Source organism: Heterodontus francisci, chromosome 11 (genome assembly GCF_036365525.1).
Source record: "Heterodontus francisci isolate sHetFra1 chromosome 11, sHetFra1.hap1, whole genome shotgun sequence".
In the NCBI taxonomy this organism is placed as follows: Eukaryota; Metazoa; Chordata; class Chondrichthyes; order Heterodontiformes; family Heterodontidae; genus Heterodontus; species Heterodontus francisci.
Genome location: NC_090381.1, coordinates 93,178,287 through 93,205,473, shown reverse-complemented (window position 1 = coordinate 93,205,473; position 27,187 = coordinate 93,178,287). Strand labels below are relative to the sequence as shown.

The 27,187-nt window shown below is 41.8% G+C and overlaps 1 protein-coding gene and 1 long non-coding RNA gene across 4 annotated transcripts; one reads left to right on the top strand and one right to left on the bottom strand.

The window, feature by feature from the left end:
- Nucleotides 1-34: 34 nt before the first annotated feature.
- LOC137375391 (uncharacterized) lies at nt 35-11,927 on the top strand. Its single transcript, XR_010975994.1, has 3 exons — nt 35-89; nt 2,986-3,286; nt 8,718-11,927. It is a non-coding gene; the product is annotated as an uncharacterized lncRNA (long non-coding RNA).
- Nucleotides 7,400-27,187, bottom strand: LOC137375388 (thiamine transporter 2-like). Of its 3 annotated transcripts, XR_010975992.1 has the most exons (6): nt 26,882-27,187; nt 22,155-22,980; nt 20,719-20,911; nt 12,066-12,207; nt 11,089-11,219; nt 8,765-8,853 (listed from the first exon to the last, which is right to left on the bottom strand). XR_010975992.1 is itself a non-coding variant. In XM_068042530.1 (5 exons), exons 1-5 carry the CDS (start codon nt 27,053-27,055, stop codon nt 8,686-8,688), a joined length of 1,503 nt encoding a protein of 500 aa, XP_067898631.1. In that variant the 5' UTR covers nt 27,056-27,187; the 3' UTR covers nt 7,400-8,685. The 3 variants fall into 3 exon arrangements, 1 of the variants encoding a protein (XP_067898631.1); XM_068042530.1 differs by lacking the exon at nt 11,089-11,219 and having other exon boundaries at nt 7,400-8,853; XR_010975993.1 differs by lacking the exons at nt 8,765-8,853; nt 11,089-11,219 and adding an exon at nt 13,181-13,616 and having other exon boundaries at nt 12,124-12,207.

The following is a 27,187-nucleotide window of genomic DNA, read 5'->3' as shown; positions in this document are numbered from 1 at the left end:
TTATACCCTCACCGCCCGGCCACTTCCGGTCCCGGCTCAAACTCCTCGAAAGAAGCCGTCAAGTGACCTGTCGAGCAACTGGCTGAGAGGTAACACACCGACTTTCCCCGATCTGACCGGCTTCCCGCCACGGCAACCACTTTCGTTTGAAAAGTTGTATTCGCCCTATTTTCTTGCGGCGGATGAATATCGTTGGGGGAAAAATGTTCCGAGTACTCCGCGCTGGCGGGGTTTCTTAAACTGCCCCTTGCGACAGGCTGAACGGGAGAGGTAGGCTTAGGCCTAGCCTGATCCATTCAAGTTTAGACGTCCTCATCTAGGCCCAGGGGAACTTTTACAGCCAACAAATCTGCTTTGTACATGTTTAAAAATGCAACAAGATCTGAAGAGAATTCTAATGTTAAACAAGTTTAAGAAAATTAGGTTCCCTCACTTTATTCAATACATTAGCATTGTCTAGTGAGGTGAAAAAAAATCCAGCTGCTTGTTCTGGATCAATCCACATGGATTTGTGCCACAATCTGTCACAGAGTACTTGCAGGGGGCGTTTGCACTTTTAAAATCCAACTGTCCACCCTTCGGACCTCTGTTCACCACAATGTTTCTGCAGCTACCCATTCTGCTCAATCGTACCTCCACCTTCGTTTTTGATGCCCTAGTCCCTGTTGCTCATACCCACCTAGGCCATTCCCCCAGTACAGCCCCCATCTCTGCTCCCTTAAGTCCAAGGGCACAGATTTAAACGGATATGGTGGACAATTGGGTTTAGTCATTCACTGCCATATCTGTCTGGAGCATGTAAAGCATCATCAGGCCCTACTTTCTTCTGCTAAAACTGTTCATTATTCCAGGATTATCCTTGAATGAAACAATAACCCCCAGCTTCTTTTCTCCACTGCAGACCATCATCTTGTGCTCCTCATCCCTGTATCCTTCACCCTCACCTCCAACAAGTGCAAGGAGCTCATGGATTTCTTTGTCACTAAGTTTGAGACCATTCGATTAGCTGTCGCTGCTGTTTCTCTCACTTCCCATAGCCCACCAGGCCAAATGTCCTCTAAGATTCCACCCTGTCCTTGCTCTGAATTGACAACTCTCTCTAGTTTTTCTCCTGTCTCTCCTCATGCCCTCTCCAAGTGCATCTTGTCCACGTGACCTCCCTCGGTCCTATTCCCACCCAACTTCTCTTCCTGGCTCCTGTGTTAGCTGATATTGTTAGCAGTACTCTCTACCAAGGTATTTTCTTGTCCCTGGATGCGGGGAAGGTTCCAGTGGATTGGAAAAATGCTAATATAACGCCCTTATTCAAAAAGAGAGGGGGACAGAAAGTAGGAACTATAGACCAGTTAGTTTAACATCTGTCGTTGGGAAATTGTTAGAATCCATTATTAAGGAAGTAATAACAGGACATTTAGAAAGTGAAAACGCAATCCATCAGAGTTAGCATGGTTTATGAAGGGTAAATCGTGTTTGCCTAATTTGCTAGAGTTCTTTGAAGATGTAACAAGTAAAGTGGATATTGGGGATCCTGTAGATGTATATCTGGACTTCCAGAAGGCATTTGATAAGGTGCCGCACAAAAGGTTAATGTACAAGGTAAGATCACATGGGGTTATGGGCACTTTATGAGCTTGGATAGAGGATTGGCTAACCAACACAAAACAGAGAGTTGGGATAAATGGGTCCTTTTCTTGTTGGCAGGATGTAACTAGTGGGGTGCCACAGGGTTTGGTCCTCGGGCCCCAACTATTTACAATCTATATTAAAGACTTGGATGCAGGGATAGAAGGTACTATAGCCAAATTTGCAGATGACACTAAAATAGGTGGGATAGTAAGGCGCTGCTTCACAAACCACTGACCACCTCCAGGCGCGTATCCATTGTCTCTCGAGATAAGGAGGCCCAAAAGAAAGTAAGTTGCAATAAAGAAATAAGAAATTTATAAATGGATATGGATAGGTTAGGTGAATGGACCAAAATTTGGCAGATGGAATTTAACGTGGATATGTGTGAGGTTATCCATTTTGGTCGGAAGAATAGAAAGGCAAATTATTATCTAAATGGAGAGAAACTTCAGAGTGCTTCAGTGCAGAGGGATCTGGGTGTCCTCGTGCATGAATCGCAGTAAACTAGTATGCAGGTACAGCAGGTAATAAGGAAGGCAAATGGAATTTTGGCATTTATTGCTAAAGGAATAGTGTATAAAAGTAGGAAAGTGTTGCTGCAACTGTACAAGGCATTAGTGAGACTGCACCTGGAGTATTGCGTATAGTTTTGGTCCCCTTACTTGAGAAGGGATGTAGTTGCATTGGAGGCAGTTCAAAGGAGGTTCACTAGATTGATTCCAGAGATGAGGGGTTTGTCTTATGAAGAGAGATTGAGCAGTTTAGGCCTTTATTCTCTAGCTTTTAGAAGAATGAGAGGAGGTCTAATTGAGGTATATAAGATGATTAAGGGGATTGACAAAGTAGACGTAGGGAGGATGTTTCCTCTTGTGGTGGAATGGACGGACAAGTGGCAGAGGATGTTCAATGCGGAGAAATGTGAAGTCATTCATTTTGGTAGGAGGAACATGGAAAGACAATATAACATAAAGGGTACAACTCTAAATGGGGTGCAAGAGCAGAGAGACCTGACGGTATATGTGCATGTCATTGAAGGTGGCAGGACAGGTTGAAAGAGCAGTTAATAAAACATACAGTGTCCTGGGTTTTATTAATAGGGGCACAGAATACAAGAGCAAGGAGTGTATTAACACCTAATCTGTACTAATGCTTTGCCTTTCAACACACCATTAACATATTGTTTGCCTTTGCTCCGTGACCTTTTGGGCAGCTATGCGGCCTGGTCCAATCTAGACCTCCTTTGTTACCTCTTGCCCCACTCCCACCTCACTTGCTTATAACCTGTGAGTTTTCTAATATTTGTCAGTTCCGATGAAGGGTCACTGACCCGAAACGTTAACTCTGCTTCTCTTTCCACAGATGCTGCCAGACCTGCTGTGTGGTTCCAGCATTTCTTGTTTTTATTTCAGATTTCCAGCATCCGCAGTATTTTGCTTTTATACAAGAGCAAGGAGGTTATGTTAAACTTGTATAAGACACTAGTTCAGCCTCAGCTGGAGTATTGCGTCCAATTCTGGGTGCCGCACTTTAGGAAAGATGTGAAGGCATTGGAGACAGTACAGAAAAGATTCACAAGAATGGTTCCAGGGATGAGGAACCTCAGGTATGAAGACCGATTGGAGAAGTTGGGACTGTTTTCCTTGGAGAAAAGTAGGCTGAGGTAAGATTTGATAGAGGCATTCAAAATCATGAGGGGGTCTGGACAGAGTAGATAGAAAGAAACTGTTCCCACTCTACAAAGATCCCACTCGTATGACTCAAATTTAAAGTCCTAGGCAAAAGAAGCAAAAGTGACATGAGGAAAAACTTCTTCATGCAGCGAGTGGTTGGGATCTGGAATGCACTGCCTGAGAGTGTGGTTCAGGCAGTTCAATCAAGGCATTCAAAAGGGAATTAGACTGTTATCTGAAAAGGAAGAATGTGCAGAGTTATGGGGAAAAAGCAGGGTAATGGCATTAGCTGTTTTGGAGAGCCGGTGCAGACACGGTGGGCCGAATGGCCTCCTTCCGTTTTGTAATAATTCTGTGATTCCCCTTTATCTACCCTACTAGTTACATCCTCAAAAAACTCTAATAAATTTGTCAAACAGGATTTCCTATTTGTAAAACCATGCTGACTTGTTCTAATCATACTTTGCTTTTCTAAGTGCATTGTTAAGACTTCCTTAATAATAGATTCCAGCATTTTCCCAATGACTGATGTTAGGCTAACTGGCCCGTAGTTCCCTCTCCCTCCTTTCTTGAAAAGCAGTGTAACATTTGCCAACTTCCATTTTGTTGGGACCATTCCTGAATGTAAGCAATTTTGGAAAATCATAGCTTGCGCACCTGCTATGTCTGCAGCTATCTCTTTTCGAATCCTAGAGTGTAGGCCATCAGATCCCAAGTATTTGTCAGATTTTAATCCTTTAAGTTTCTCCAATACTTTTTCTCTGCAGATATTAATTACGTTATTAATTTCCTTGGTAGAGAACGGGGATTTTAAAGCAAAGTGAGGGATGGAACAAGGTGAGGTGCACAAAGGAGAAGAAGCAGGTGCTAAAGGAGAAGATTGGGAGACCAAGGTGACATTTTGTGATCAGGCCCACACTGCTACTGCAGTGGTTTGCTGGGGCAGGGGGTGAAAAGTCTAGCTAGGCAGGGAGACTTCAGTAAGGGGGCAAGGTGTTGCTGCCCGTAAGCCAAGTTTCAGCCAAAGCCACAATGATAGTGCAATGGTGCACAATAAGGCCAAGGATAGCGAGGACCTTGTTTGTAAGTTAATGGTTACTGCATAGAAGAAGACCATTCAGCAGAGTCAAAGGGGGTATGGTGGAATTTGGTCAGATTGGATCCCAGTAGGCATATTATGCAGGAAGGTGGGTGAAGAGGGCAATTGGAGTTACTACTTGTAAGATGACAGCAGAGGTCAACTTAGAACATAGAACAGTACAGGCCCTTCGGCCCACGATGTTGTGCCGAACCTATTAACCTACTCTAAGATCAAACTAACTACCTACCCTTCATTCTACTATCATCCATGTACCTATCCAAGAGTCGCTTAAATGCCCCTAATGTATCTGCTTCTACTACCACCGTTGGCAGCGCATTCCACGCACCCACCACTCTCTGTGTAAAGAACCTACCTCTGACATCTCCCCGAAACCTTCCTCCAATCACCTTAAAATTATGCCCTCTGGTGATAGCCCTTTCCACCCTGGGAAAAAGTCTCTGACTATCCACTCTATCTATGCCTCTCATCATCTTGTACCCCTCTATCAAGTCACCCCTCATCCTTCTTCGCTCCAATGAGAAAAGCCCTAGCTCCCTCAATCTTTCTTCGTAGGACATGCCCTCCAGTCCAGGCAGCATCCTGGTAAATCTCCTCTGCAGCCTCTCTAAAGCTTCCACATCCTTCCTATAATGAGGCGACCAGAACTGAACACAATATTCCAAGTGTGGTCGAACCAGGGCCTTATAGAGCTGCAGCATAACCTCGCGGCTCTTAAACTCAATCCCCCTGTTAATGAAAGCCAACACACCAGACGCCTTCTTAACAACCCTATCAACTTGGGTGGCAACTTTGAGCGATCTATGGACATGGACCCCAAGATTCCTCTGTTCCTCCACACTACCAAGAATCCTGTCTTTAAGCCTGTATTCCACATTCAAATTCGACCTTCCAAAATGAATCACTTCACACTTTTCCAGGTTGAACTCCATCTGCCATTTCTCAGCCCAGCTCTGCATCCTGTCAATGTCCCGTTGCAACCTACAACAGCCTTCCACACTATCCACAACTCCAGCAACCTTCGTGTCATCGGCAAACTTGCTAACCCAGCCTTCCACTTCCTCATCCAAGTCATTTATAAAAATCACAAAGAGCAGAGGTCCCAGAACAGATCCTTGTGGAACACCACTGGTCACCGAGCTCCATGCTGAATACTTTCCATCTACTACCACCCTCTGACTTCTATGGACCAGCCAATTTTGTATCCAGACAGCCAACTTTCCCTGAATCCCATGGCTCCTTACTTTCTGAATGAGCCTACCACGGGGAACCTTATCAAACGCCTTGCTAAAATCCATATACACCACATCCACTGCTCTTCCTTCATCAATGTGTTTTGTCACATCTTCAAAGAATTCAATAAGGCTTGTGAGGCATGACCTGCCCCTCACAAAGCCATGCTGACTGTCTCTAATCAAACCATGCTTTTCCAAATAATCATAAATCCTGTCTCTCAGAATCCTCTCCAATAATTTGCCCACTACCGACGTAAGACTGACTGGTCTATAATTCCCAGGGTTATCCCTATTCCCTTTCTTGAACAAGGGAACAACATTTGCTACCCTCCAATCATCCGGTACTACTCCAGTGGACAGTGAAGACGCAAAGATCATCGCCAAAGGCGCAGCAATCTCTTCCCTCGCTTCCCGTAATAGCCTTGGGTATATCCCGTCTGGCCCCGGGGACTTATCTGTCCTCAAATCATTCAAAATTTCCAGCACATCCTCCTTCTTAACCTCAACCTGTTCGAGCATATCAGCCTGTTCCACCCTGTCCTCACAAACGACCAGGTCCCTCTCACTAGTGAATACTGAAGCAAAGTATTCATTTAGGACCTCCCCTACCTCCTCCGACTCCAGGCACAAGTTCCCTCCACTATCCCTTATCGGCCCTACCCTCACTCTGGCCATCCTTCCTAACCTCTTTGAAGAATGTCGATCTGTGGGCTCATTCAAGAATGATTCAACCCTGGGGTGGTGGCAGGAAAGTAAGAAGCAGGGATTGGATAGGAATTGAGAGGGGAGAAATGAAAGGTGGCATGACTAAGTAACAAGAGGGAAGGAGACAGCAGAGAAGAGCCTGAGAGGGCCAAGAGAAAAACAAAGGAATTAACAGTAATGAGCTCGGATTCAGACTGACAGTCAAAATGTCCACGAGAATGGAAACAGAGGGAATTCAGGTTACAAAGGCATGGCAGAATTAGGAGAGACATGTTCTGATCACTAACAGAGGACAGAGAAGAAACAATATGTAAAACACTATATAATTTTTTTTTCGCAGTGAGTGGTTAAGATCTGGAAAGCACTGCCTGAGAGTGTGGTGGAGGCAGCTTCAATCATGGCTTTCAAAAGGGAATTGGATAAGCATCTGAAGAGAAAAAAAACTGCAGGACGATGGGGAAAGGGCGGGGGAGTGGGACTAACAGATTTGCTCTTGCAGAGAGCTGGCACAGACATGATGAACCAAATGGCCTCCTGCTCTTCTGTAATTCTATGTGAGAGTCCAAATTAAAGTCTGAGGTTCAGTGGTGGGATGAAGTTGACATGTACACTGAGCAGTAATATGGCATACATGTTATATAAATTAGCTTGGTAGTACAAAATGTGTCATGTAAAGCCATTCAACCTATTAAGCCTCTTCTTTCCTGGACCACATAGAATTGCTTCATTATGGTTAAGCAATGAAATAGTTCAATACATATCATGGACTCAGTGCAGGTGTAAAATAAATCATTATGGTATTTATCTGCTGACTGAATTAGCAGTTATGGCTTGTTATTATAAACAAATACTTGAATGTTTATGCATTGGCTCTTAGCCTGAAGGCTATGATGAAATTGCCACCAGATGGCTTTTGTGCAATGAGGATCAGAAGTCCAGATGAGTTTGCTGTGCTGTCCTTTATATCAATAATGAATGTTCAAAGTGTAAGTATTTTATCCAAAACAGACATTTAAACTAATGGTTCAGCAAACACACTTAATGGGTTAGATAAGAAACAAATCAGAAAACAATTGGAAATAACTATGATTAACTTTAATGTATACATTATCGATATTGCCAGGTTGTTTTGTGAAATATTTTTATGAAGCCATTGATTGCAGATTACTCCAGGGTGGGGTTTACTGGCTAGGAAGAGTTACTAAGCCTAACAAAGTGAGGGAGCTGAAATAAGTCACAAAATCAAAATAAGAATATTCACTGGAACAGCCTACAACAACAACTTGTATTTATAGAGCACCTTTAACATAATAAAACATCCCAAGGCACTTCACAGAGGCATTATAAAACAAAATATGACACCGAGCCACATAAGTAGGTATTAAGTCAGTTGACCAAAAGCTTGGTCAGAGAGGTAGGTTTTAAGGAGTGTCTTAAAGGAGGAAAGCAAGGTAGAGAGGTGAAGAGGTGTAGGGAGGGTATTCCAGAGCTTAGGGCCTTGGCACGACCACCAATGGTGGATTGATTAAAATTGGGGATGCTCAAGAGGCTAGAATTAGATGACCACAGATATTTCAGAGGGTTGTGGAGCTGGAGGTTCACAGAGATAGGGAAGGGTAAGGCCATGGAGGGATTCAAAAACAAGGATGAGAATTTTAAAATCAAGGCATTGCTTGACCAGGAGCCAACGTAGGTCAGCAAGCACAGGGATGACAGGAAAATGGGACTTGGTTCGAGTTAAGACATGGGCAGCAAAGTTTTGGATTATCTCAAGTTTATGGAGAGTAGAATGTGGGAGACCAGCCAGGAGTGTGTTGGAATCATCAAGTCTAGAGGTAACAAAGGCATAAATGAGGGTTTCAACAGCTGGTGAGCTGAGAAGAGGAGAAATGGGCAATGCTATGGAGGTGGAAATAAGCAGTCTCAGTGGTGGTGCGAATATGTGGTCAGAAGCTCACCTCAATATCAAATATAACACCAAAGTTGTGAACAGACTGGTTTAGTCGCAAACTGTTGCCGGGAGGGAGATGGAGTCGGTAGTGGGGACCAAAAACAATGGTTTCAATCTTCCCAATATTTAATTGGAGGAAATTTCTACTTATTCAGTACTGGATGTCGGATAAGATAAAGAGGAGGAGCTCAATTTTTAAAAGAATTCTCATTTAATGATTTGTTGCTTTACCAGTTTTAGATGGCATCTGCTCAGTGGTCATTTACCATATGCATCCTGGCCAGTTGAATGATGTTGATGTCCATGGACATATATTCTACCACCCTGACCAATAGAATATGACAAGGAATTGCAGTAATAAAAGTCAAAAGCATGTTTTTTGCAAAGTTTTTCAACTCTTCAAAACTCTGCTGTTTTTGTCTCATTTCCAGGTGGCAAGGCGTTTCCTTTGATGGCATCTGACTCCATTTGTTTCTTTCTTTTCTGCACATGTTGAATCAAAATGTAAATACCTCTGATGAAGAAAAGTCCTGATATTGCTGCAAAGTAACTCGCATAAATAAGGAACTGCAAAATAAAACCAAACATTCAGTCTGCTGCAGTTAATCTGGATCTGGAAAAATTGTTATCATAAACATGGTCATGACTTTGCTAACGTCTGTCAGTTATAAAGTCTCTCAATTAGCAGGATTTAATCCTTCATTTTGGGTTTTAAAACTCTGATGATATTAGGAGAAAGGAAAAGGAATGCCACAGTTTTCAAGTCAGGAGAAATCATGAGTTAGGAGAGAGTGCAGTAGATGATAATTCCAGCATAATAAATATGGAGGGAGGAGCAAGAATGTTTAGTAGAATGCTCTTGCAAGTCAGGAAGAACAAGACAGAAAAACTCACGGGTTCAGTGACTAAAATAGAGAAAACAGGTATGCTGGAGAGGGAAGCTGAAGGTGCCAGTGAGAGATGGATCACATCACACAAATAAACCTTTTCCTTGTATCCCAGGCAGATATGTGAGACGCATCGTATCATAAAAAAGGTGATGGAATAGCATGATATGAAAGTGGTTGCAGAATTGTTACAGTGCAGAAGGATCCCATTTGGACAATCATGTCCACACCAGCTCTTCGAAAGCGCAATTCGTTATGTTCAATTCCCCACCTTCTCCCCATAATCCTGCACATTTTCCCCCTTCAGATAACAGTCTAATTCCCTTTTGAATGCTTCAAATGAACTTGCCTCCAACACACTTTCAGACATTCATTCCAGATCTTTACCACTCGCTGCATGAAAAAGTTTTTCCTCGTGTCACTTTTGCTTCTTTTACCAAATACTTTAAATCTGTGCCCTCTCTTTCTCGATCCTTTTACGAGTGGGAACAATTTCTTTCTATCTACTCTGTCCAGAACCTTCATGATTTTGAATACCTCTATCAAATCACCTCTCAGCCTTCTTTTCTCCAAGGAAATCAGTCCTAATTTTTCCAATCTATCCTCATAACTGAAGTTCCTCATCCCTGGAACCATTCACGTGAATCTTTTCTGCACTCTCTCCAATGCCCTCACGTCTTTCCTAAAGTGCAGCACCCAGAATTGGATGCAATACTCCAGCTGAGGCCAAATTAGTATCTTATACAAGTTCAACATAACTTCCTTGCTCTTGTACTCTATGCCTCATTAATAAAGCCCAGGATATTGTATGCTTTATTAACTGCTCTCTCAACCTGTCCTGCCACCTTCAGTGACTTATGCACAAATACATCCAGATCTCTCTGCTCTTGTACCTCCTTTAGAATTGTACCCTTTATTTTATATTGTCTCTCCGAGTTCTTACCAAAATGAATCACTTCACATTTCTCTGCATTGAACTTCATCTGCCAGCTCTCTGAACCATTCCACCAACTTGTCTATGTCCTTTTGGAGTTCTACACTATCCCCCTCACAGTTCACAATGCTTTCAAGTTTCATATCATCTACAAACTTTGAAATTGTGTCCTGTATACCAAGGTCGAGGTCATTAATATATATCAGGAAAAGCAAAGGTCCCAACAGTGACTCCTGGGGAACATAGAAACATCAGAGCAGGAGTAGGCCATTCAAACCATCGAACCTGCTCCGCCATTCAATACAATCATGGCTGATCATCCACTACAAACCTTCCTCCAGCCTGAAAAACATCCATTAACCATTATTCTTTGTTTCCTGTCACTCAGCCAATTCTATATCCAGGTTGCTGCCATCCCTTTTATTTCTTGAACTATAACCTTGCTTACAAGTCTGCTGTGTGGCATGTATTAAACGCCTTTGAAAGTCTATGTACACCACATCAACATCATTGCCCTCATCAACCATCTCTGTTACGTCCTCAAAAACTTCAAGTTAGTTAAACGTGACTTTCCCTTAAGAAATCCATGCTGGCTTTCCTTAATTAACCCATATTTGTCCATGTGACCATTAATTTTGTTCAAATTTTAGACAGACCAGCTTTATGTTGAAAGGAAAAGAAATAATTGCTGCAAGAGAGTAAATCAGAAGCAGCTTTAACAGCAGAGCAGATGTAAAAACTGAGAGCTTCAAAGATAGTGAGGCCAAGAATGTCAGTAGATTTAAAAAGACTCTGGAAGAAGCCATCAAAATTGGTAGCAGTTAAAGAAAAAGCTTGCATTTATATAGTACCGTTTGTATTCTCAAAGTGCTTCACAGCCAATAAGGTACTTCTTAAGTAAAGTCACTGTTTTAATGTAGCCAAATGTGGAAGCCAATTTGCACATAGCAACATCTCACAAATAGCAATGAGATAACTGACCAGATATTCTGTATTTTACTGATGTAGAATGAGGCATACGATTTGGACAGGACCTCTATTCGTTTTCAAGTGCTTCGATAGGATCTCTTACATCCTCCTGAGGTTAACAGGGTCTTGTTTTAACATCTCATCTGAAAGACAGCACATTCAACAGTGAAGCTGCTTTTCAGTATTGCAGTGAAATGTCAGCCTAGATTATGTGCTCAAGTCTTGAGAAGGGCTTGAACACATGACCTTCTGACCCAGATGGAAGAGTGCTCCCAGTGAACCAAGACTGACACTTTTTGATTGGACTTTGGCCTGGAAATTTCCTGGAAGTTTTCAATGTATCTACAGCATAATAGCTGAACTATGCCAGTTTCTTTTGAGGAAATTTAAATTTAACTGATTTATGCCAGTTTTACATTCAGACATCTCTGAAGGATAGCATTTTTCTTCATACAGTTTTTGATTATTTTCTTACTGAAACTCACGCACTATATTTAGCCAGGTTAATCAGACCGTTCTGATGAAAGGTCACAGACCTGAAATGTTAACTCTGCTTCTCTCCACAGATGCTGCCTGACCTGTTGAGTATTTCCAGCACTTTCTGTTTTTATTTCAGATTTACAGCATCTGCAGTATTTTGCTTTTATTTTAGTCACAAATATAACCTTGATGGGAAATAATACAATGATAATAGCTGAGATTTTCTGCTTCCGTGTTCCCCAGCCTGCAGTTTTCTTCCCATTCATTTTAATGAGGCTGAGGATCAAGAAGTGGAAAATCCCAGCTAACATGTTTAGACATATGTGGCACTAGATCTTCTCAAAGGCTTTGGAGATGTCCAATGTTGACAAATAAATCACCAAAATGTTTAAAAATTGAATTAACAAATTGTTGGTAAATAATCTGTCCATAAACATAAACTTTCATATTATCCAGATGCAAATCTCATACTGATGCAACTCATTTGTAGAACCTAATTTTGAACTCACTTGGGTGATAATATCCAAACCAAGGCCTCTTGAATCAACGACAGTAACAGTCAGAATGGTCTGAAATAAGAGGGCTACAAAGGTATTTACTCCAAACAATAGCGCATAGCGCTCCATGCTCAGGTTAGCTGCTATTTGGAACCTTGATGAAGAAAAGAACTGGTTAGATTTTGAAAATTGCTTCAAATATTCATATTTAACAAAGGACACAAAAGACGATTTTAACCTTTGGCACACAGCATGTGTACCCGCCACCTGCCCATTGTAATCTCCATGAGGCGCAAGCCATTTTGAGCCCAAGTCTTATTTGCACGTAGCTGGCAAGCTGCTTGTGCCAATCTGGGGAAAGTGGGAACTCGGCTGGCTCCCAGATGGAGCTAGCTGACAATTGGAGCCTGGGCAAGGGGACCAGGGGTGCAGGCAATTCCGGGGAAGCCACCTATGGGCCAGTAACAAGTTAGAGTGCTTCTGTAGGGCCAGGAGGTATAAATGGGTACAGCATCAATGATTTTCCTTTCTAAATGTGGATTTGGAATTTATAATGCAAATATAAAAATAAGAATAGTACAGATAATTTTTAAATGGGGACTGAATTATATCTGCTCATGCTGGCCCAATTATCCCTTTTAACCCCAATTCACTTGGTCTTGAATCCATCTGGGTAATGCCATGGGAGATCAATTTCCTTTTATCTGCTATTGTAACGTAGGCATTAACTCATTTAAGATAAGTGTATAAAGGTCTGAAATAAAGCAACAGATGGAGCAATATCGTAAAAATGCATTAAGCATTTGCTAATATCACCTGAATGTTCACACCAATGGACATCAGTCACATCTTCCAGTCTGCAGCTCACAGCTGCATTAAGCAGTTGACTGACACCCTATTTGCTGGTGCTGAGCAATACATCACTGTTCCCACTGACGACAGTCAACAGAACTGAGCTTGTGGCTTTGCAGCTGTTGTGGGCTTCCCTCACATGCGGGGCTTAATTATCTGCACAATGTGGGTATTAGGGCACATGAACATCAGCCAGCAACATTCATTAACAGGAAGAAGTACCACTCTATCAACATACAGATAGTGACCGATCACAGGAACAACATACATGGTACCTTGCAACAATGTTTTTATTCTCAGATACTCCACCGTCCTTCCTGCTATTTGACCCCGGGAGGGATGTGACACAATGGCTGCTGGCTGACAAGGGATTCCCACTGCAGACCTGGCTGATGAGGCCCCTGCACAGCCCCACCCAGAGCAACATGTATGCGATTAGAACCAAGGCACAACCAAGATCATAGAGGACACAATAGGACTGCTAAAACAGCATTTCACATGTCTGAAACGCTCAGGATGCCTCTGCATTGTGCCCTAGAAAGACTGCCATGCATCATCCTGGTCTGCTTCACATTGTATGGCATTTCATTGCAGAGAACTCTGCTCTTGGAGGAGAAAGAGACGCTCCAACAGTTGCTGTGTTTTGAGAATTGCATTGTACATATTGTTCACTTGAGGCTATACCATGCACACATGAGCCAGCAGAGGGAGCTGAAAGAGAAAGTGAAAATAAAACAGACTAAAGAAGACACCATTATGTTCAACATCATGCTTGTCTCAGTCTATGTTTCATAATTCTTACTCAGCTCAGCTAAACCTCACTCCAGTCCCGAAAACATCACAATGGCGATGAGGTAAATGGAAAACAGATGGTGAAAAACAGGAAACATTGCTTTCAAGTATGAAATTTTTGGAAGGTTTTTGTCTGCTTTTCTGAAGACAGTATTTTAAGTTGGAGACTGTATCAGTGACACACAGGACGTCTGTACAGTGTATCTATGGAGGTGAAGAATTAGAAGATATCTTTGAGACACTTACGCCTGAACAAAATAATAATAAATCAGTACAAAATGCATTGACGACCTACTTCACGCCCAAGAAAAACACCATATACGAAACATTGTATTCTGATACACTAAGAAAGAAGCAAACGAGCATTAAGGTGGACAAGTCCCCAGGTCCGGATGGGATCTATCCCAGGTTACTGAGGGAAGCGAGAGAGGAAATAGCTGGGGCCTTAACAGATATCTTTGCAGCATCCTTAAACACGGGTGAGGTCCTGGAGGACTGGAGAATTGCTAATGTTGTCCCCTTGTTTAAGAAGGGTAGCAGGGATAATCCAGGTAATTATAGACCGGTGAGCCTGACGTCAGTGGTAGGGAACCTGCTGGAGAAGATACTGAGGGATAGGATCTATTCCCATTTGGAAGAAAATCGGCTTATCAGTGATAGGCAACATGGTTTTGTGCAGGGAAGGTCATATCTTACCAACTTAATAGAATTCTTTGAGGAAGCGACAAAGTTGATTGATGAGGGAAGGGCTGTAGATGTCATATACGTGGACTTCAGTAAGGCATTTGATAAGGTTCCCCATGGTAGGTTGATGGAGAAAGTGAAGTCGCATGGGGTCCAGGGTGTACTAGCTAGATGGATAAAGAACTGGCTGGGCAACAGGAGACAGAGAGTAGCAGTGGAAGGGAGTTTCTCAAAATGGAGACGTGTGACCAGTGGTGTTCCACAGGGATCCGTGCTGGGACCACTGTTGTTTGTTATTTACATAAATGATTTGGAGGAAAGTATAGGTGGTCTGATTAGCAAGTTTGCAGACGACACTAAGATTGGTGGAGTAGCAGATAGTGAAGGGGACTGTCAGAGAATACAGCAGAATATAGATAGATTGGAGAGTTGGGCAGAGAAATGGCAGATGGAGTTCAATCCGGGCAAATGCGAGGTGATGCATTTTGGAAGATCTAATTCAAGAGTGAACTATACAATAAATGGAAAAGTGCTGGGGAAAATTGATGTACAGAGAGATTTGGGTGTTCAGGTCCATTGTTCCCTGAAGGTGGCAACGCAGGTCAATAGAGTGGTCAAGAAGGCATACGGCATGCTTTCCTTCATCGGACGGGGTATTGAGTACAAGAGTTGGCAGGTCATGTTATAGTTGTATAAGACTTTGGTTCGGCCACATTTGGAATACTGCGTGCAGTTCTGGTCGCCACATTACCAAAAGGTTGTAGATGCTTTGGAGAGGGTGCAGAGGAGGTTCACCAGGATGTTGCCTGGTATGGAGGGCGCTAGCTATGAAGAGAGGTTGAGTAGATTAGGATTATTTTCATTAGAAAGACGGAGGTTGAGGGGGGACCTGATTGAGGTGTACAAAATCATGAGAGGTGTAGACAGGGTGGATAGCAAGAAGCTTTTTACCAGAGTGGGGGATTCAATTACTAGGGGTCACGAGTTCAAAGTGAGAGGGGAAAAGTTTAGGGGGGATATGCGTGGGAAGTTCTTTATGCAGAGGGTGGTGGGTGCCTGGAACGCGTTGCCAGCGGAGGTGGTAGATGCGGGCACGATAGCGTCTTTTAAGATGTATCTAGACAGATACATGAATGGGCAGGAAGCAAAGAGATACAGATCCTTAGAAAATAGGCGACAGGTTTAGATAGAGGATCTGGATCGGCACAGGCTTGGAGGGCTGAAGGGCCTGCTCCTGTGCTGTAATTTTCTTTGCTCTTTGAAAGGCACTCAAGAAAGACAGAAAGCTGTCAGAGCTGTTAGAGTTAGCAAGATCATTGTCACTCTCAGAGTCCAGAGCTACTGAAGTTGAGGTTGCCAACAGCAAGTCCCACGCTCCAAGTTCAACTCTTCTGAACACTATTCATCGCTCATGTGGCAGGAAACCACCTACAAAGCAACAACAGCTGTCTCACAAGCAGAGTTGCGACTAGTCCAAAGAATGTTTCCATTGTGGCGTTGCTTACCCACACTGGACAGAGTGTCCTGCTACTGGTAAACTGTGGAAAACCTAACCACTTTGCTCGTGTTTGTCGCGCATTGGTAAAATTAACTACTAAAACCATTACCAACAGAAGGGTGCCAGGTATGTGTACCACAGCAAAAAAGTGAGAGAATGGAGCTAATGTCGAGGTGCATGAATATCCTTTTGTCCTCTGTCTCAGACACAGCAAACAGCTACATGTGACAGTGACCATTAGCTGCTTGGGCGTAGATGCTCTCATCGACACAGGACCATCTGTCAATGTCATGGGAGGAAAAGCATTCAACAAACTTCAGGATTGCCCCATTCTCTGCAAACCAGGTATTACAAAAATTTTCCCTTACAACAGTGACAAACTGCTGAAAATCCTCAGAACTTTTGAAACATCAGTCTCATTCAAAGATACTAGAATGAATGCGCTGTTCTATGTCATATCTGGAGAATGTGACATACTTATCAGTTTCTACACTGCAACAGATCTACACATGATTGTAGTCACATAAGCGATTCCTACACATAATAACAAAACATTCTCAAACTGTATGCTGATTGTTTCACTGGTATCGGCAAACTGAAAAGTGTTACATGCAAGCGGCATGCAGATCCTAATGTGCCCCCAGTTGTGCATCAACGGCAACAAATACCATATCATGTCAGGAAACAGACAGAGAAGGAACTAGAATGCATACTTGACCTTAGCATGATTGAGAAAGTTCAGAATAAGCTTATACCTCAAGCAACCCAAGAGCGAGAACCAGATTAGAACCTGTGTAGATATGCGATCGCCAAGCCATACAACGAGAAAGGCACTTGACACCAACAATCGATTACATCATAGAAAAAGTGAATGGTGCTAAACACTTAGCTTAACTTGACCTCAATGCAGGCTATCATCAAGTCGAGCTTGCAGAAGAATCGAAATAACTTACTGTATTCTCCACTCACATTGGCCTTTTCCAATACAAGAGGCTCAACTTTAGAGTCAGCTCAGCAGCTGAGGTATTTCAGCACTAGATTCAATCTGCACTTCAAGGACTTGAAGGCACAGTGAACATCAGTGATGACAGTCTCATCTATGGCTGCACTGAAAGTGAACTCGAGACACGCCTACATGTATGCCTACGACGTCTCAGAGAATGTAACCTCACCTTGAACAAAGACAAGTGTTTGTTTAATGAAGGCAGAATTGATTTCGTTGGTCATGTGTTCAGTGGTGAAGGAGTATGACCTGATCCAGGGAAAGTTGAAGCCATTGCTGCACATCCTACAAACATGCAAGAAGTCTGGAGTCTACTATGACTTATCACGTACTGTGTCGTTTCATTCCTGACCTTGCTGTGCTATCTGCCCCCCTACGCGATCTGACAAAAGAGACCAGCAATTGGGAATGGACTAAATCATACAAACAGGCGGTACACCAGATCAAACAACGTTTGTCGGCAAATTGCACAAATGCCTATTTCGACCCTGAGAAAACCACTTAACTAGTTGTAGATACAGGCCCGGTTGGCTTAGTTGTAGTTCTCGTACAGAAAGACAAGACAGGTAATCCATCAATCGTCATGATAGCAAGCAGATCATTAGCGCTCGTAGAGCAATGTTATTTGCAAACAGAGAGAGAAGTACTCTCAATCACATGGGGTATCTTACACTTTCATCTCTACTTATATAGAAGTGAATTAAAAATAATAACCAATCATAGACCCACTAGTGAGCTTGTTCAATCCACATAGCAAACTATCCACTCGTGTATGAGTTCCATGTTCAGTATCAACCAGGCAAGCTCAACCCTCCGGACTACCTTTCACAACATCTGTTACTAACAGTCGGTCCTACTAGACATGAGGAAAAGGTTGCTGAACAACATCTCAACTAAGTAAGCAAAAATGCGAGCCAAAGTCACTAAAGCTAGCTGACATCAAAGCGGCAACAAAACAAGATGAGGCTTTGCAAATATGTATGAAGGCTATGGAATCACAAAATTGGAAAGACCTGATCAAGAAAGCGTCTACAAATGAAATCGCTCATGCCCTACGAGACCTTCACAATGTTTGAAATGAACTCGTTGTTACAATCACATCTGATCTTGTATTACGCAACAACTGTCATGTCATTCCACACTCATTGAGGGAATGTGTTGTCGATATAGCACATGAAAGATTAAAAGGGAATAGTCAAAACCAAACAGCTCCTTAGGAAAAAGGTATAGTTCCCAGGAATTGGGAGAGCACAACATCAATCAGTGTTTGCCATGTCAAGCAACCACAATGTCAAATCTTCATGATTCCCTCAAGATGTCCAACTACCTCCAGGACCATGGATTGAAGTCAGCGTTGACTTTGCAGATTTGCCCACAGGTGAACACCTGCTTGTTGTCACTGATGACAACAGCAGATTCCCTATCGTGGAATTAGTTATGTCATCTACAACAAAAGAAGTCATCCAACGCTTGACCAGATCTGCGCCTTGTTTAGAATCTCTCAAATGATAAGAAATGACAATGGACCCCATTGAACAGCGATGAGTTCAGCAAATTCGTGAACTATCTCGGATTCACTCATAGGAAAATCGCACCCCATTGGCCAAGAACTAATGGAGAAGTCGAGAGATTTATGTGAACCTTGAAAAAGTGATACATAAAGCTACAGCTGAGAACAAGTCATGGAAGCAAGAACTATATCACTTCCTGCATAATTACAGAGTGGCACCTCACTCGATTACTGGAAAACCTCCAGCTACACTCATCTTTGCACATCCTATGTACAAGTCTACCTGAGCTACCCCGCAGAGCTAATGATCAACATGTATGACAACAAGATCGAGAATAGAAGGATCGAATGAAAGTAAATGCAGAGCGAAACAGGAAATTTAGAACTACACCGCTAAAGCCAGGAGATAAAGTACTTCTGAAACGTGATGGTCATGTTGGAAAATAAACAATTACTCATGATATCCAACCATTTGTCGTGACCAACACAACAGGCTCAATGATCACTGCTAAGCGAGGTTCACAAATCATCACAAGAAATGCATCATTCTTCAAAGCACTGAAAACAGCACTCGCAAACATTGAATCCAATTCTGACTTCGACATCTCAGCTGAAGAACATGAGTCAAATGACACTACACCTGATGTCAGTCAATATCCTACTCATCAGAGAAAGCGTCCACTATATTGAAGTGACTATGTTACGAAGTAAACTATTTATGTTTAAGTTTATTGTTTATACTTTCGGAAACAAACCATTGAAACATGCTATGTCTTTCATTTACTAAGAAGGGGAGGAATGTAGTGTTTTAAGAATTACATTGTACATATTGTTTACTGGAGGCTGCCATGCAGACATGAGCCAGCAGAGGGAGTTGAAAGAGAAAGTGAAAGTAAAACAGAATAAAGAAGACTCCATTATGTTCAACATCATGCTGTCTCAGTCTTTTTCTCATATTCCTTACAAAACTCGGCTAAACCTCACTCCAGTTCTGGGAACATCACAACAGCCATCATCAGATTAGGGAGACCAGTGGGGAGAAGAGGAAGCAGCAGAGGAAGTTGTTCCATATCAGTGCCTTGCAACAAAACATGTGAGGGAACAGCTTATAGCTCAGCGATTCAGCTAATGTCTCACACCCTGCCCTAGGACCGTAAAAAGAGTCTCTGTCCAATGTAGACCTTGACACATTCTTCTTCAGACTTTTCATCCTGCATTGAAGAATGGTTAAGCCATTCAATATCAATTGCATTCTGACCATGCAAAAACTGCTATTAAACCACATGGAAGACCAAAGTCCCAAAGATGATAATGGTGATCAATTTAATGACAAACATAATAAATGCATACCATTCATCTCTCACCTGAGTGATCAAACAATAGTGCTTTTCTTTAAAGAAGGTTTTCGAATACTACTCCTACTACTTGGTGCTCCCTGAGTGGCCTGAGCTGAACTGGTAGAAGGCTGCTGATCCTCAAGTGGATCCTCGAGGTGTTCATGCCCGTTGATGGCTGGGTGCTTGAATCTGTAAAAGCTGTAATTTGGCTCCTGCTTTGAGGGCTCTGCTGTATATCTCTAGAAGTTGCCACTCTTCAGGGTAGACTATAGAGTGCCACGTGATATACATAAACACGCAAAGTGGATTTACACTCCTCCACACTCTCAGACATAATGGTGAGACTCACCTTCTAATAACATGTAAAGTGTCTGTGTGAGACCAACAGATCTCATCTCATGGCTGGTCTCTGTCACCCCCTACACACACACATGATACCCACCCCCTACACACACACACAAGCCCCCACAATACTCACCTTCCAACACACACACATGATACCTGTTCCGAGTAAAAATTATTCCTTTTATTTCCCATCCATATTATTCCCATTGTTGAGTGCAAATGGGGCAAGATCAGACCACTGGTGTCCTGGGGTTCTAGCAAGTAGACATTCAGATGCCAATGCCCAACTTGTGACAGGTATTGTAAATCATTTAAAGTAGCTTGAACATGATGTGACAATGTCATATCTTCTCTGTTGGAAGAGGGTTTTTTTGCATGAACAGAAATAAAGAGTTAAGAAATAAAATCTATGTAAGAAAATTATAGATTGACCTTGGAGGAAAAGGCAAATTTTTTTGGATGGAGTTCAGCAAACCCCAAGCTCTCGGTGTGTACACAAACAGTTTATTCATAAGGAACAGTGTATCATGACTAGGTTAAAGGCAATTCACTGAAGGGTCTGTACATCAGAATTTTATGCTATCTTGAAAAAAATTACTACTATTTCAGTTTTACTATTTTTTCAGGTAGGTTATTATACTCACGTTGCTATAGTAATCAGGAACATGTAGGTGGCTTTGAACACAACATAGCCAGCATAGCAAACCCAAATATTGTTCGACAGATCAATGGCGAATAACGCACCGCTCGTCACTGCTGAAAAGATGCCCAGTGCCATTTCTCCCCAGATTGCCCAATCCATCTTTATATAGCCCACGGCAAAGGATGTACCAGAACCTGAATTCACAATGATAAGGAATTCAATCATTTTGAGGTCATGCAATCAGCAATAGAAAATCAAACAGATAGTTTAAATGATCATTATCATCCTTTCTTTCATCTAATTTATAAACAACAACACAAAATATTATCCACAATCTGCTTATGTTAACCAGAGCTATTATTGGTCAGAAAAGCTGAGAAATCAATTTGGTTGATCTGTGGAGGAGGTGAACAGTAAAAAAAAAAGAACTGCCATGAAAATGATAAAGAAACTTTCATGGGCAAAAAAGACCTATGACTAGCCTTGTGTATAATTAGTTTAGCACAGCACTAGAAAATTCTACAATGGAACCCTTGTGTCAGTGACTTGACTACTTTTAATTTTACATCAGAATGAGGCTTAATTATTGCACAAAAAGGTCAAAGCTATTGGCTGGCCTCATAGTGCATTAATGAAGCTTTGTTCACATACCAATCTTCCTCTTGCCACACATTGGATCAACTGTACACTATTGACATATGATATAAGGGTAACTGTATTAATGAGTCATGCACTTAAGAAGGTTAACTGGTCATACATTAGGATAACACTGCACAAATCAAATGCCACACTGATTGTACTTGAAATAAGTCACACAATTTTACAACAATAACCTAACATTTCTGTAGTGCTTAACATTAAGGAGGACCAAACACTGGATGTGAAGCTGGAGGGGAAATAGAATAATAAAGAGGAGAGGAACTGCAGAAATTCGTCATCAACTAATCATGCACTTATTCAAACTCGGCTTCAGTTCTTACCATACTTTGTTTTAGCCTTCAGTGAACAGCTCATAGAACATTAAAACATTCAAAGGTCAAAACAATCTTATTTCTTTAAGTATTGAACTCCTTTCTAGACTTATTGTTGATTTGTTGCTGGATGCACCTGGTGTCAAAGTCTTTTTCTGTCACTGTGTGTACTTCTGGCTGACTGTGCAAGCTTCCCTCATTCCTTTCTGTGGGATGATATAACTCACTTGCCATTTGCCTGGTGCTCTGCTGGTACTCTACCAGCAGTCTCCTAGTGACATCCTCGTCTGGTATTGCTGCAGGATGTGTCTGGGAGATGTTGATCTTTTATAGGATGTTAACTGGCTCTGTCTTTTATCACTTCTACAACAATCTCTCAATCTCTCCACTTATGGTGACATCAGACATTGTGTGATAAGTTGCTATTTCTGATAATAAAGTGGATGAATATTATAATTCCACTTACTTATAAAGGTTGCCACTGCTTCCACACCACCATTATATGCCGTGGCATTTCGGGATGGTTCAACGTAATCCCATAGCACCTGTATGTAATTTGTAATTTGAAGATACCCACAGGTGGCCAAGGCCCACCAGATAGACCAGTAGAGGAGTTGTGGAGAGGAGTAGCACTTTTTGAAATCAGACCACAGTTGGAGGAAGACCTTTATTCCGCCCTCGTGCCCTGTTGCTTTCACCCGATCATTTACATCTCCATCTGACATTACAGGTAACTGTGAGAAGTTTGTTGTATCAGCATTGTCTTGGGGACTACTATTTTCAGACTTTGGTTTGACATCTTCAGTTGATGGGGGAACTTGCAACTTTTCAGTTGATTTCTTGTGGAAAAACATGCTTCTCTTGGGCATTGGCAGGGGAATGGAAGAAAGGAAAGCTACAGACACTGAAACCAGTGAAATCACATTCAGATAGAAATAAGGGACATTCCAAACAGAGACTAAAACTTGTCCCAGAATGGAACCCACTGTGTATGCAACTAATGTGACACTCCGACAGTAACTGGTTACTTTTTGATAGTGCTCAGAACTAACAACACTGTAAATGTAGGAGTAATAAGCCACTTCGGTGGCAGATACAATGCCATAGATGAATTCTAAAAACTGCATGGCCAGGACTCCTTGCCCAAACAGTAGCATTAGCCAAGTGATAATAAAGCTAATTCCTTGTAAAACTATGATAGGTTTATATCTTAGATAATCTGTGATCAGGAAGACAGGGAATAGCATTGCCAAGTAAGAATATGTCCATACTGGAAGTATTTCATTAGTAACCTGAAAATGAATAAGAAAATAAGTTTAATGCTATATTAAAATAATAAAAAAAACAAAAAGAAACATAGGAATACTATCCCATCAGCGTCCCCAGATTCAGTATGGAATCAGAAGCAATATAAAATATGTAGAAGACAACACTAGGGATCCTTGGATTTATAATTAGGAGTATAGGACAAATGCAAAGAGGTAATGACAAACCTATAAAATTAATTGATTAGACCTCAGTTAGAATATTCTACCAAATGTTAACAGATCACAGAATTGTTACAGTGCAGAAGGAGGCCATTCGGCCCAATGTGTCCGCACCAGTTCTCCGAAAGAGTAATTCACTCAGTTCCACTCCCCCGCCTTCTCCTGTAACCTTGCACATTCTTTATTTTCATATAACAGTCTAATTCCCTGTTGAGTGCTTCAATTGAACCTACCTCCACCACACTCTCAGGCAGTGCATTCCAGACCTTAACCACTCTGCATGAAAAAGATTTTCCTCATGTCACTTTTGCTTCTGATACCAAATACTTTAAATCTGTGCCCGCTCATTTGAGATCCTTTCATGAGTGGGAACAGTTTCTCTCTATCTACTCTGTCCAGACCCCTCATGATTTTGAATACCTCTATCAAATCACCTCTCAGCCTTCTCATCTCGAAGGACATCAGTCCTAACATCTTCAATCTATCTTCATAACTGAAGTTCCTCAACCCTGGAACCATTCATGTGAATTTTTTCTGTACTCTCTCCAATGCCCTCATGTCTTTCCTAAGGTGCTGTGCCCAGAACTGGATGCAATACTCCAGCTGAGACCAAACTAGTGTCTTTTACAAGTTCCACATAACTTCCTTGCTCTTGAACTCTATGCCCCTATTAATAAAGCCCAGGATATTGTATGCTTTATTAACTGCTCTCTCAACCTGTCTTGCCACCTTCAATGACTTATGCACAAATACACCCAGGTCCCTCTGCTCTTGTACCCCCTTTAGAATTGCACCCTTTATTTTATATTATCTCTCCATGTTCTTCCTACCAAAATGAATCACTTCACATTTCTCTGCAATGAACTTCATCTGCCACCTGTCTGCCCATTCCGCCAACTTGTCTATGTCCTTTTGGATTTTGGTTGCTTTACTTAAGGTAAGATGTCAAGACCATGGAGTGGCAGCAGAAAAGATACACTGTAATGAAGCCAAGGATTGAACACTTTAGTTATGAGGGGACTCTAAAGAAACTGCAGCCCTTCTAGTAAACAAAAAAGGTTGAAATTATCCACTGGGCAGTGAGTCACTATCTAGAGATTAAATATTTAACATCACCAAAAGTGTGAAGGGAGAGTTTGAGGAACTTTTTTACACAAAGATTGACTTCGATGGAAAGTGAAATTGGGTGCAATGTAAAATGGACACTTTATCCGATCCTGTCAGTTTCCTGCTGGCAAATTTATGTGAAAATTGTACCCCCACCTCTCCCTCCAACATCCAAAATGGGATCTGTCGACTTTGCAGGGCCTAAGGAGAGTGATACTCTACAGAGATGCAATTACAAATGGGTGCCAAATGGTTGTAGGATTATTAAACTTTTGCCAGCTGGAACAGCTCCATCTGTTATAGTACTCTGAATATTTTTCAATTAATTTATTACCATCATATGGGGGGAGAGGGGGGAGAATTTCTTCAGATTAATTAAAGCACTTTAAGCACCTGCATATAAAGGGCATACAATGCAAATAAAGAACTTCATGGCATGTGTACACAATAACAGCCTGCTACTACCAGATATGGCATGATCCTTTTGCATAGAATCCATCAGAACCAAAATTAGAAAAGGCAGATAGGGCACTACACCCCCATTATTGAACAAGAGTGACGTCTTCCGGTAGGGATTTCAGGGGTGAGAGGATGAGGATGTTTATCATTTCTTATTAAGTTGCTAAACTGGTTATTGGCACTTTGCTCAAATTGGTTAGTTTAAATACCAGACTGACCAAATCACACTGCTTCTGATGGAATTTGGTATATTCATGACTGATGTTACCCAGACTCATCCTCCACCTCACCCCACTAAAATTTGGGAAAACTATAAACCTGACCACCCATTGCTGTCATCATGTTGGGTGAACTTCCTTGTGGCTTCTCCTGCTTTGCTGCCGTTACATTGCAAAAATTACATCAATGGAATGGGAAAATCTCAGAGGTGATTTATGTCATTGGTTCAGCTGTCCCTATTGGGAACTATGATACATCATGAATGTCACAATGGATTTTGCTGTAGAAATAACGGTGAGGCTAACAGTGCTCACTGTTATTTATGCATGTGAAAATTTGGACAGCAACTTCCAGTGAGCACACATGCACAATTAAACTGGGAAATCAGGATTTTGTTCAAGATGCTCTGCAGAAAAAGTTAGGGTTTGTCCATTCCAGTGTAATTACCATTTTAACAGCATGATAAGTCTTAGTTACTATCAAACAACCTCTCTGGCACTGAGAATTAATGTTTAAAGGTGTGGAGTCTCATTCCTTCGTATTTTAATTGTTGTTGGAGATTTTAAAAAAATAAAATATTTATAATTTTGCTTTTCCTTCTGTCTTTTTTATCTCTTCTCTCTCTGAATCCAGTCTTCCTTTCTGCCTCTTTGTCTTGCTTTCTGTCCCTGATTTGACATTGAATTAATTATTCTAAACCACACTTCTGACTCTTCAGACTCTGTGCTGCTCATTAATGATTCTTCTGTTTGACTGGCTAAGGAGGTATACAATTGCTTGTCCTGTTCACACAGATCTCAGATGCTCTGTAGAGGGAGTTGCCCTTTTTGGATGGTTGGCTGACATGAACATGCAGTGTCAAAACACATAGAAAGTCTATGGACAAATGCTGGTCATTAGAACATAAGAAATAGGAGCTGGAGTAGGCCATTCAGCCCTTCAAGCCTGCTCCACCATGGCTGATTTTCTATCTCAACTGCACCTTCCTGTGCTATCTTCATATCGCTTGATCCCTTAATATCCTAAAGAATCTATCGATCTCTGTCTTGAATATAATCAATGACTGAGCATTCACAGCTGTCTGGGTTTAGAGAATTAGAAACATTCACAACCCTTTGAGTGAAGATAATTCTCCTCCCACTCCAGGACATGAGCACAAAAATCAAGACAGACACCCCAGCACTGTACTGAGGGAGTGCTGCACTGTTGGAGGTGCCATCTTTCAAATGAGATGTTAGAGCAAGGCCCCATTGGCCTTCTCAGGTGGACGTAAAAGATCCTATGGCACTATTTGGAGAAGAACAGAAGTGTTATCTCTGGTATCATGGCCAAAATTTATCTCTCAATCAACATCACAAAAACAAATTATCTGGTCATTATCACATTGCTGTTTGTGGGAGCTTGCTGTGCACAAGTTGGCTGCTGTGTTTCCTACATTACAACAGTGGCTACACTTCAAAAGTATTTCATTGGTTGTAAAACACTTTGGGACATCCAGTGGTCGTAAAAAGAGCTATATAAATGCAAGTCTTTCTTTCTTTCTTTCCTTCATCACAATCTGAAATGGCTGATTCCTTATTCTGAGACTGTGACTAGTTTTGACTCCCCATCGAGGGGAAATATCCTCCCAGCGTCTACCCTGTCAAGCTCCTTAAGAATTTTATATGTTTCAATTAAATCACATCTCATGCTTCTAAACTCCAGGGAATATAAGGCCTAGTCTACTCAATTTCTCCTGATGCGACAATCCCTCATCCCAAGAGTCAGTCTAGTGAATCATTTGTTGCACTCCCTGTAAGGCAATTATATCCTATCTTAGGTAAGGAAACCAAAACTGTACATTCATTTGCCACTCAGAGCAAAATCCGCGGAACTAGACATATTCTTTCTTTGTATTTGAAACATGCTTGCAGACAAATACCTGATCAATGCTTAAATTTTTAGCAGGTCCAACAAGGTAAGGTGTGAGAAAAGGCTCTGATGGTCTCATCATTGAAAAAAATCCAAAGATACACAGAAGCAATGTGGGATAACGCCATCCATTGTTTTCCGCTGGGTTGCAGCAACCTATAGCTTTACGTAATGTCAACATCATCCCCACAGGAGCTAATCCTTTCTTCGTCTGTTCCGACTACACAAGTTTACAGCTGCAGTTCTACAGCAGGTCTCAATCCTTATCACTTAAATATGGACTTTAAACATACTGGAAGCATGCTCAATGCTTCTG

Bases quoted from the DNA above. Each gene is read 5' to 3' on its own strand.
- LOC137375388 (XM_068042530.1), bottom strand. From the start codon at position 27,055: ATGATGTTGACATTACGTAAAGCTATAGGTTGCTGCAACCCAGCGGAA. The intron at 20,912-22,154 runs GTAAGTGGAATT...TTGTGAATTCAG, and splicing joins AGCAGTGGCAACCTTTATAA to GTTCTGGTACATCCTTTGCC. The intron at 12,208-20,718 runs GTGAGTATAATA...TTCTTCATCAAG, and splicing joins TTCCTGATTACTATAGCAAC to GTTCCAAATAGCAGCTAACC.